The 11,206-nt window shown below is 48.5% G+C and overlaps 1 protein-coding gene across 1 annotated transcript in view; it reads right to left on the bottom strand.

Annotated features, from left to right (window-relative positions):
- Positions 1 to 4,255: 4,255 nt before the first annotated feature.
- Positions 4,256 to 11,206, bottom strand: part of USP46 (ubiquitin specific peptidase 46) — a 197,560-nt gene continuing 190,609 nt past the window's right edge. Inside the window, exon 9 of the mRNA XM_078678198.1 lies at positions 4,256 to 6,347. Coding sequence (XP_078534324.1) covers positions 6,246 to 6,347 — 102 coding nt within the window. The 3' untranslated portion in view covers positions 4,256 to 6,245. The remainder of the gene's footprint in view (positions 6,348 to 11,206) is intronic.

The following is an 11,206-nucleotide window of genomic DNA, read 5'->3' as shown; positions in this document are numbered from 1 at the left end:
TGTCCATAGCGCTGGGAGCGCTTGATTCATGCCCATAGCGCTTAGGAGCGCTTTATTTCTGTTCTAGCGCCTGAGAGCGCGTTTTCGGACCACTGGCACCTGGGAGCGCCTTGATTGTTTTGGCCGGTGCCCACCCGGCATCTTGTGCCCCGTGTCGGTGTCCGTCTGTATTTTTTTTCCGACTAGAGTCTCTGCAGCGCGACCAGAGCCGAGGGAGGAGGCTCGTCAGGGAGGTCGCGCTGCCATTGGCTGCCGAGTCAGCCTATGCCCAGAGAGTGGAGAAGAAGATGGCGCCTGCCGCTGTGGGGCTCCCGTGACCAAGGGGGAGCCCCGCACCCTGAGAAGAGGCGGCTGGAAGTACCGGCGGGGCTCCGTTCCCGAAGGGGGGCCCCGCGCTGCGAGAGAAGCCTCGCCCGCTGCACCAGCGCTGCCCAGAGGAGCCCCCGCTACAAGAAGCTTGTGAGTGGGGCCGCAGAGGAGGAGGGAGAGGTGCCGGGACACATTGTCGGTGTCCGCCCCCCACCCTCTAGCAGAGCGAACTTGTGCCTTGTGCTGGTGAAGCCACGAGGGCTTCAGGGGGCATTGTAGTCTTCAGAGCCCGCACTTTGTGACTGCCTTGAGTCCATGAGGGACTCCAACGATGCCCGCATCCTTGATAATTGGAGCCCCGAGGCTCCTGGGGCCAGTTGTGTAATTAGAGCCTGAGAGGCTCACAGTTGTTTTTGAGTCCCCCGTGAGGGACTCCAACGTTCCGGGCATTGTACTTGAGCCCTGAGAGGCTCCCGCCCATATTTTGATTTACGAGCCCAGCGAGGCTCGAGGTGCCATTGTTTTGCAAGCCCTGAGAGGCTCTTGAGGGACACAGTCAGGTGGTCGGAGCCCCGAGGCTCCCACGCTGTGTTTCTCCCTACCATTGTTCTAGAGCCTGTGTGGCTCCAACGTTCTGCGCAGAGTTTCAGAGCCTGTGAGGCTCTAACAGTTGGCGCAGTGCTGTTCTAGGGTCAGTGAGGACCCTGTCGCAGTTTTGATTCCCAGCTGCCCAGCAATTATTGGGCTGCTGCACCGTTTAGGCGCTTGGGATTGTCCTCAGCTGCCCAGCAATTTGTGGGCAGCTGCCACGTTTAGGCCCCTGACTTTTGGACACAGGGCGTCCTAACCCCATCAAGGCCAGTTGGCCTAGGGACTGCCACAGGTGGTGGCTTATGTAAGTTTTGCGCAATTGTGTGGTTTTATTTCACCTCTGAATGTGTTTTCATGCATCATGTGTTTTTGCGCTATGGAGTTGTGTTCTGGCACCTCTGAATGTTTTTATGCATCATGTGTCTTCCTTGTTCTTACACCTCTGAATGTTTTATGCATCATGTGTTTTTCCTTGTTCTTACACCGCTGAATGTATGTTTTATGCATCATGTGTCTTTCCTTACACCTCTGAATGTTTTTAGGCATCATGTGTTTTCCTTCCCTGCACCTCTGAATGTGTTTTGATCCGTCATGTGTAGTGTGTTCTTGCTTACACCCCTAAATGTATTTTATCCTTACGTGGTTGTTCTTTCCAGTACAGGTGGACCTAGTGAGGTCCTGGTTCCCTGCGTGACATTCTCCTAAGGTGGTTAGGGTTGCGTAGGTGGTACTTACCTGTTACCAGTAGTTACTGGTTGTGTGCTATACTTGCTAATTTGTGCTACAGTGATTTTATATCCTATATTCTATGTTCTAGAAGTGCTATTTCTAAAAGTGTTGATTCTGACAGTGGCCTATGTCGCCCTGTCTTGTACATAATCCCTTGTGAATACTGCCCGTGCCAGTTGGCACAATGTACATGTGTGATTTCTATCTGATGTGTTTTGACAATACAAAAGTTATTTTTATATAACCTTGTGTGGAGTTCCTTTTGTGGTGTGCCTAGGATGTTGTTGCTGTTGTGTGCTTGCGCAAATGCTTTACACATTGCCTCCGAGTTTAGCCTTACTGCTCGTGCCAAGCTACCAAGGGGGTGAGCAGGGGTTATCTTGGCGTGTGACTCCCTTGCCCTGACTAGAATGGTGGTTTCTGCCTGGCTTTGGCGTCAGCCTTAGCCTACCAGAAATAGCCAGTTCTAACAATACCACAACAGGAGAATGCATATAAAATGATTACCCAGTGGTACTACACGCCACAGCGGTTGCACAAAATGTTTCCGGCCTCTTCCCCTGAGTGCTGGAGGTGTCGGTCTGCGACTGGAGATTTTCTACATATATGGTGGACCTGCTCTTCGCTGACCCTCTTCTGGAAGGAGGTCTTAAGCCACATCAGAGGGGTACTGGGGTTTCCTCTACCTGAAGCCACTAGCACGCTACTGCTGGGTGTCAAACCTGCTGGTCTAAAGGCGCTAACTCGGAGCGACTGGGCGTTGGCGCTTCAAATGCTAGGAGCAGCTAGGCAGCTCTTTGCTTTATATTGGAAAAAGACGGAAGCGCCGCCCATTGCTGCGTGGTTTGTGCGACTCTGGCATGTCATAACAATGGAACTTCTCACAGCTAGATTACAGGCTCGCGACACACGCTTTAAGGCGGTGCGGCAACCTCTGGTGAACTATTTATGTACATGCCCCCCAAGCTCCGGGCGCTGCGGCTAGTGGAGGATGCCGTGGTCCCCCCTGAACCAGACAGGCTGCTGGCGTAGAAGCCCCAGTGCGTGAGGCCCCGAACAATGTCAGTGCTACAAGCTGTACAGTTGGCCTGCACGATACTCTCCCTTCTACCCCCCTGTCCTCTCCGATGCACTCTGAGCTCCTTTTCTTTCCTAGTCTTATCTCTTTACTTATTCCTACTGTCTTCTCCAATCTGCTGTCATCCTTGCTGACATTCTGTTGAAGTTCGGACCTCCTTGGTCTTATAGTTCTAACCTTTCTGGTTTAATGGTTACATTTGGTCTTAGGGACCGGGCCATCATAGGCGATGACTACCCGGCGTCCATTGGGTAAAACACGACGCGGCCGGCCCCGATGGGTTGTAGGCGGAACACTGGGTACAAGGCTGTTGAATACGAGCACTATCAATGTTATTTCTTTCCTCTTGCCAAGACGCGGCCGGCCCTGAATGGGTTGTAGGCTTAACGCTGTGTACCAGTCACTCTATTGCTACTCCCTGTTCCGGGGGTGAAATAAAAAAAGACTTGAAAGTAAAAATGACTAAAAACGCAGCAACACTTATTGCTGCGTTGTGGACGGCCCATTTGCAAATGTTAGCTGGTCACCTTTCTGTATCTTATTTGCTATGTATGGGTAAAACGATCAGACGATTTGGCGCATTATGCCACATAATTTAGCCTTTCTTGCCGCATAATTTAGTCAATCCTGCTGCATAATTTGTCTCTCCCCCGCCGCATTATTCAGTGGCCCAGACCTTGTGTAGCAAGCAGAGTTAAAAGAATGCAGATTGGGCATTTTTGAAGTTTAGTTGATAATGTATGTGGAAGCCAAGGAATGTGAAACTAAGAGGAGGGCTAAAAGTTCCACCAGGATTGTATTTTTAGAGTCTCTTTCAGAGGAAAAAGGCAGATTCTGGTTTAGGGGCATTCAGATTAAGATAGTGTGTGAGCAAGGTTTATTTGGTCCTCTGAAGGGTGGGATGTAGTTGTGTATTAATGGCATACTAATGAACAGAACCCTTAAGATACTATTGCACGACATCTAGTGGCCCCCCTGTAGGAGTTAGAAATTATGGGCAACTGATGCTAAGTGACTCTGTTGACTGGCACAGAAAATGAGGCACAATATATCTGCGTTTGAAGACAACCAATCTAGAATGGTCATCTTCGTTTCTACTTGCACTGAGAAGGTTGGGAGTAGTTTTTTTTTGTGACAGACGGAAGACTATTGCCACAGATGCCTAAGGTATTGCCAACTATAACGTAATGAGAAAATAATCACTATTCACCTGTTCTTGCTTATTGAGAGACTATTTCCAAGTCTTAAACTCGTAATCAAAACGTGCAATTAATCAGTAGAGGGACCACACCAGATTATTCAAACACATTAAACAGTGCTGATACCTTACAGTGCTCACCAAGCCCTCAACAAAATCCCAATGACTGGCTTGCAGCTACCATACACTTTGAGGCTGCTGTGCATATTGACACATGCCTTGCAGATTCTTTAACTCTGCCTATCACAGCACCAAGCATTTGCTAAGCAGGATCTAAAAAATCTCACTTAAGCCGAACCTCTCAAAACATGTAGCACATTGTGGTATAAACAGATGAAACAAACCATATGAATGTTTGGGAATATACATGTGCTTTAATTACCAAAAGGCAGCTTGAAGACTACTATGACACATCCTCAGAAGAGTAGTTGGCATTTTTAGTTTATTCAGCAGTGAATTCCTTGTGCAAATGTGCAGCCTTGAACATGTGCATGCTTTTCTAATTGCACACATCCAGTTTAAATTGAAGAGAAACTATATACATTTATATTTAACATTTCGTTTGATAAAACAATTTACCCTTGTTAGTCTGTATGCATTTGGTTTTAAGGTCAAGGAAAGATTAAGGTATAGTTTTAATGTATAGAAAAATAATATGTACATCTTTCTACTTCATTGGCATGAACAGATAACATCCTTTCGGCACACCAATCTGCCTTTCCACACTCCCCATACAGTGCAAGATATGCCTGGAAGCACCACCACAGAATCATCAAAGATAGGATTCAAATCAAATCTCTACATTATATTACATTGCACAGGCTATGATCACATTTGTTTCCGAATATGGAAAGGGAAAGGTAAGCGGTGAGGGACACGGTCTGTAAGAAATGTAACTTTACAGACATTGTAAAAAAAAAAAAACTTAATTGGGGAAATCTACAACAATCGGTCACATTTACAGAATTTATCTGGAAGACTTTTCTCCACACCAATATGGCATTTGCGTGTGTTTATATTAGACGCCGAGATGTAGATGTCAATCTGTGTTGTGATTTGCGCATTGAATTCCTGATATTTGAATGTGGTGACAGCACACTTTGATAAACAGAACATTCTCATAGGTGCAGGAGTTCTCTGCAGGTTAAGCACATGCTTGACAGCAGGAGGAGAACATTTGATCTCCCAGAATGAAGTTATATGAAAACAGTCATTTTATTTCAGTTATGTATTTATGGTTTGATTTTGGCAGAGCATATCTAAAAGCGAGTTGGCTCACCTTGGAAGAAATCTTAGTGCAATTATTCTTGTTGGTAGCCTACAAGGAAGCCGCTAATTACCACCACTTGACAACTGAAGTCTCCACTTTGGCAAAGTGTATTTTAAAGTTTGTAAACAAGGCTATCCAGAGTAGCAGGGTCCAACAGTTCAGTAGACGGAGGATGGAAGCGCAGTCAAAGCGTGTCTTGTCACGCGGACCCACAGGATGCATTTCTATGACGTTGTTAGATTGAGACACATAAGATAACGGACTGCATCTTCCAGCTGCAGGATATCACCCGACCCCAGCTCACTTTGGGAGAATTGTCAACATTGTGGAATAACCTGCCAAATTCTCTTCCCAATGTCCACGAATCAGGTGGTCACTCATGGCACAGCTCAGCGGAGGCGAAGGTCTTGCTTAAGCTACGGAAGCACAGGATTATAGGTACTGAGCCAAGCTGCAAACATGGTAAACATTAACTACCTCTTGTTACTGAAAAATGCAAAGGAGTCAGAACTGTGATGAAGACACAAGTCTTCATACAAAAACATATCTACTGATTGCATCTCACATGCTTGCCAAGGAGAAATTCCAAGTGCTCTATTGTGGTCCAATGTTTGAGGGAGGCATTCCCAGACAAAGCAGGATTCCAGCTGCATGTCCTGGAGAGGCGGGCGCCTGCAATGAGGGGTTGGGTCAACACTTAATCTGCACCAGTATAGAGCTTGTTGGAATGTGTCAAGTTCTTTCTGCTATAAACAAACGTATAAATGATCACAATTATAATACACTCCTAATCAGAGTACCCAAAAGTACCAACCACGAATGATGCTCCTACTTTGCACCATTAGATGAAGGGAAAGTGCTCTTTCACAGAAAGTCGCCAGTTAAGTTTTCTGCACGTGGCATCATTTAAAGTGCTTTGGACTAACGAAAGCTCACATTGACAACTGGTATCTTTAGCAACAGGCATGGTACAGGATGGAGTGTACCATGGTAGCATTTAAGCAGCAAATAAGCCATCAAGTAGCAGTTTGATCCGCTTCTTCTTTTGCGTAAATGTTCGCTTTCCATGGTCAGTCTCTTGATTGGTAAAATAATATATATCCAGACTCCGAATTTTTTGATATGTCCGATGTTAGACCATAGAACTCTTCTATTGCTTGTGCGTCAATTTTCTGCAAAGCAAATAAGAGCGTTTGTTATGGAAGTCAGTACAGAGACACCACAAAGCAGTTTACTTCAATACCCCAGTTGTACTGTATTATTCTGAAATGGTGCATACAATATATTAAACTTTTTTTCAGTTTAAAGTTATTTTGTTTTAACTTCTTTACATGCAAAACATTGCAGCCAATTCTGTAATACCAAAGTGCCCCGGGTTATGGAAAGTGGACGCACATGCTCGTTGTGCCCCCAGGGCACTTTACGTAATATGAGCTCTAGAGTTTAAGCCCCATATTTTGTCAACTGAACTTTGTAGGCAGGTGAGTTTGCATTTGAGTGACTGGAGAGCCCTTCTCGATTTTAAATGAGGGGCTTACTTTTGTACATAGCCAGGATTAGTTCAGGGCTAGAAACCCAGAACTTAGTAACATAAAATACACTTAATAAATCACTGCCCAGTCAGTGTGTTTTCGCCAAAAAGGAAAAGTACTTTAATACACACACAACTAAATTCTATGCACAAAGTTACAAATTCGTATGTAGAATTAAATATTGATGCCCTTTCCAGAGGGCTCACAGCATGACCAGAGGGCAAACTACCTTACCTAAATTAATGTCACAGGGGCCACTAACCCCTTCAATCTCATCTGTTCCCACAATCTCGGAGGTAACGTGTGACAATTTGTGCACCAGCTGGCCCTAAACCTCACATACCGTTTTGAACATCGAAAGCAAAATCATCAAAAGCGATTAATTAATATAAGGGCATACCAAAAGGCTCTGTCAGAGGTATTCAGAATCAGGAAATACTGCCCTTGGCAATGAAGGTTTCAATTCAAATTATAAACATATTAGATATATCAAGACCTAAACCTTTGTTTTCGCCATAAATAAATCGCATCTTTTGACTTTGACATAAGTTGCAAACAGTAAGGCGTACAGCTTTATCTTTAACATTTGTTGTTAAAACAAATCACCTAACAACCACTCCTAACCCCACAAAACAATAGGCGAGCTTTGCCAGGGACTTCTGCACAGGCTGCAGCGGTTTCTTGATAGGTGACCTGCCCTTCCAGGGCACCCACTTTTTTCTTCGTGAGAACTTATAGTGGCCAATTTTGTCCCCCGTAAGGGGACTTCGTGGGGCCATGCTGCTGCTCCAGGTAACCTCAAAAAACCCATGTAGATACTGAGGAGGTGAACTTGGCTCTTGGGAGCACCCACTGATCCTAACAGTCTTATGGGTATTCTGTTGTGACATTCCAAGGAGAATTGTTTTTCTTTTTTGCAACAGTGAAGTCAGGATTTTTAATTATGAGAACACAACAAACATTTTGTTTTTATGAAGACAAGAAAAGAGGCAGCCAGTCCTCACTCAGCAGAGGAAAAGAGGGCAAGGCAAAAAGAGACCAAAGCACCCCATGCCCAGACAAGGCAACAGAACCTCCACCCAAGGCCAAGACAATAAGAGGAGCACCAAGGGAGAAGAGCAACCTAGAGACTCCAAGGAGAAGAGGAAGAGCAAAGGCAAGCCCCCCCACCCGGGAACACACCCAGTGAAGAGGGCAGCCAAGCCTATCACAGCCAGAAGGCAATAGACCAGACAGAACGGTGCCACCAGTAATAAACAGCAGGAAGCAGACAGGGAAGCCAGAGGTCACCCAGGAAGAACCATCCAGCGCTCCGCAGGGACAGACTGCGCCCGAAAGAGGGACAAAAACACAAGAACCATCTCATCCCCAGGGAGGAGAGGTAGAACTGAATGCCGGGCCCACTGGAAGAAGCGGCAAGGCAAGGATGACTGTCCCACTAAAGCGCTAGAAGGCACAATGGTGCAGAAAGAAAGTAGGTCGGCACTGGCAAGCACAGCCTGACGCCGAGAGCACCACGGAAGGATGCACTCAGGGCAAGCCAGACGCCAGCTGAAGACAGAGCAGGAAGGCGAAGAAGGGTCCGGACACACTCCAGGGAGGAGTCAGCACACACGGCCCAAAAAGAAGTGGAACCAGACAGAGCCAAGACGCCAGGCCGCAGACAGCAGGCAGACCACGCGAACAGAGCAGTGACCCCAGAGAAAGACACCCCGGGCGCAACTCAAGCCATCAGCAAGAGGATTGCATCTGCAACATACCGTAACGCCACAGAGAACAGAGGCCCGAAGGCAACCACAGCTCCTCAGCGCATGACAGAGCTATATAACAGCTTCCACTGCCCCACATAGGACACGTTACGTCCCAAAACATGGGAACCTCTTTGGAAACACTTCCGCAGCAGAGGACAACAGATAATACCTGCGGAAAAACCCGCAGAAGGGTTTTTCCCGCAGATATTTTCTGTTGTCCTCTGCTGCAGAAGTTTTTCCTAAGAGGTTCAAGCAGCCAAAGAGAAAAAACAGAAGGCATAATCTCAGGGCTAGCATGGTGTAGAACCCAAAGCAAAAACACACAGACAAGAAGGGCAGGCCAGCATCCAACAGAACCACAGTCCCAACAAGGAGGACTCGAATGCAGGAGGAGGAGGACTCGAATGCAGGAGGAGGAGGACTCGAATGCAGGAGGAGGAGGACTCGAATGCAGGAGGAGCAGGACTCGAATGCAGGAGGAGCAGGACTCGAATGCAGGAGGAGCAGGACTCGAATGCAGGAGGAAGAGGAAGAGGACTCGAATGCAGGAGGAGGAGGAAGAGGACTCGAATGCAGGAGGAGGAGGAAGAGGACTCGAATGCAGGAGGAGGAGGAAGAGGAAGAGGACTCGAATGCAGGAGGAAGAGGAAGAGGACTCGAATGCAGGAGGAGGAGGAAGAGGAAGAGGACTCGAATGCAGGAGGAAGAGGAAGAGGACTCGAATGCAGGAGGAGGAGGAAGAGGACTCGAATGCAGGAGGAAGAGGACTCGAATGCAGGAGGAAGAGGAAGAGGACTCGAATGCAGGAGGAGGAGGAAGACTCGAATGCAGGAGGAAGAGGACTCGAATGCAGGAGGAAGAGGACTCGAATGCAGGAGGAAGAGGACTCGAATGCAGGAGGAAGAGGACTCGAATGCAGGAGGAAGAGGACTCGAATGCAGGAGGAAGAGGACTCGAATGCAGGAGGAAGAGGAGACTCGAATGCAGGAGGAGGAGGAGGAGGAAGAGGACTCGAATGCAGGAGGAGGAGGAGGAAGAGGACTCGAATGCAGGAGGAGGAGGAGGAGGAAGAGGACTCGAATGTAGGAGGAGGAGGAGGAGGAAGAGGACTCGAATGCAGGAGGAAGAGGACTTGAATGCAGGAGGAAGAGGACTTGAGAGGAGGAGGAAGAGGACTCGAATGCAGGAGGAGGAAGAGGACTCGAATGCAGGAGGAGGAGGAAGAGGACTCTAAGGAGGAGGAAGAGGACTCGAATGCAGGAGGCGGAGGAGGAAGAGGACTCGAATGCAGGAGGAGGAGGAGGAGGAGGAGGAAGAGGACTCGAAGGAGGAAGAGGAAGAGGAAGAGGAAGAAGAGGAAGAGGAAGAGGAAGCCCCGACAAGAACCTCTGAATGGCCGAGTCCGCAGGGCCGTGGAACAAAAGAGCGCCATCGAAAGGAGGATCCATCAGCCGTTCCCGAACATTCTCCGGAAACACACTGTACCGAAGCCAGGCATGGCGACGAAGTGCAACTGAAGAACAAAAACACACAAGATGATGGACGGAATGTTGCACAATGGCAAAACATTCACCCCAAGTCACAGATCTGGGTTTAATCCATCGTTATTTTGCTCGCCAAGCCACCCCAGTTCAGACATGGACATATGCAAATCAGTCTTGGCCCTGTGCCTCATGGGAACAGTCCAGCCCGAACTGCTAAACCATGTCTTCCCTGGACCGGAATCAAGCATCCCAGGACCGGTTTCTGGCTATCAGTCGTCTTCAGCCAGGATAGCTTGACTCCAGTGGCGTAGTGAGCACGGGACCCACGTCTGGGCATACCCTTCTCACATAGGGTGAACAGCAAAACACACAAGATGAAGGACGGAATATTGCACAATGGCAAAACATTCACCCCCAGTCACAGATCTGGGTTTAATCCATCGTTATTTTGCTCACCAAGCCACCCCAGTTCAGACATGGCCATATGCAAATCAGTCTTGGCCCTGTGCCTTATGAGAACAGTCCAGCCCGAACTGCCAAGTCATGTCTTCCCTGGACCGGAATCAAGCATCCTAGGACCGGTTTCTGGCTATCAGCCGTCTTCAGCCAGGATAGCTTGACTCAAGTGGCGTAGTGAGCATGGTACCCACGTCGAAGTGCAACCGAAGAAGCCATGGCACGACCAAGCACCTCCGAGATGTCCAGAGTGGAGCAAAGAATAAACACCGCCAGCTCCCGGCCATCCAACGCATGGTGCCTCAAATCAACACAGGCACCCTCCTAAGAAGCGGCACACATAAGGGACTCCGCCGAGTCCCACAAGCAAGAAGTGGCCCTAGCCAAAACACACAGCGTGTTAAGAGCCCGTAGAGCGGCACTGGTTGAGGCGGATATATTGTGCCCCCAGTAGTCCAACCAACGAGCCTCCCGTGACGGGGGAGCCAACAGCAGCGGCAGAGAGGGAAAGGCATTCATCAAAAGAGGGCCTCTGGTAGAGGGGTGGAGGGAAAGACATACCGGATCACGCGGCGCCCGATAGTGGTGGTGCAGAAGGTGTTGGGGCACCGGGTCCCCCGTGGCGGGACGGCCCCTGGTCCCCAAAAGAGAAGAATGGAGCGAACCTTCGAAGGGAAGCAGCAGCAGCTCCCTACCACCAGAGCCCTGATGGATAACCTCCAGAAGATGATCCGCGGGGAAATGGGCAGCTGGATCGCCCATGCGCAAGACTCCCACAGCCGTGGAAACAGCGCAAGCGAAGGCCGCA

The sequence above is a fragment of the Lissotriton helveticus genome, chromosome 2_2, assembly GCF_964261635.1.
Source record: "Lissotriton helveticus chromosome 2_2, aLisHel1.1, whole genome shotgun sequence".
NCBI classification, from domain to species: Eukaryota; Metazoa; Chordata; class Amphibia; order Caudata; family Salamandridae; genus Lissotriton; species Lissotriton helveticus.
This window is presented reverse-complemented; position numbering and strand designations above follow the sequence as displayed.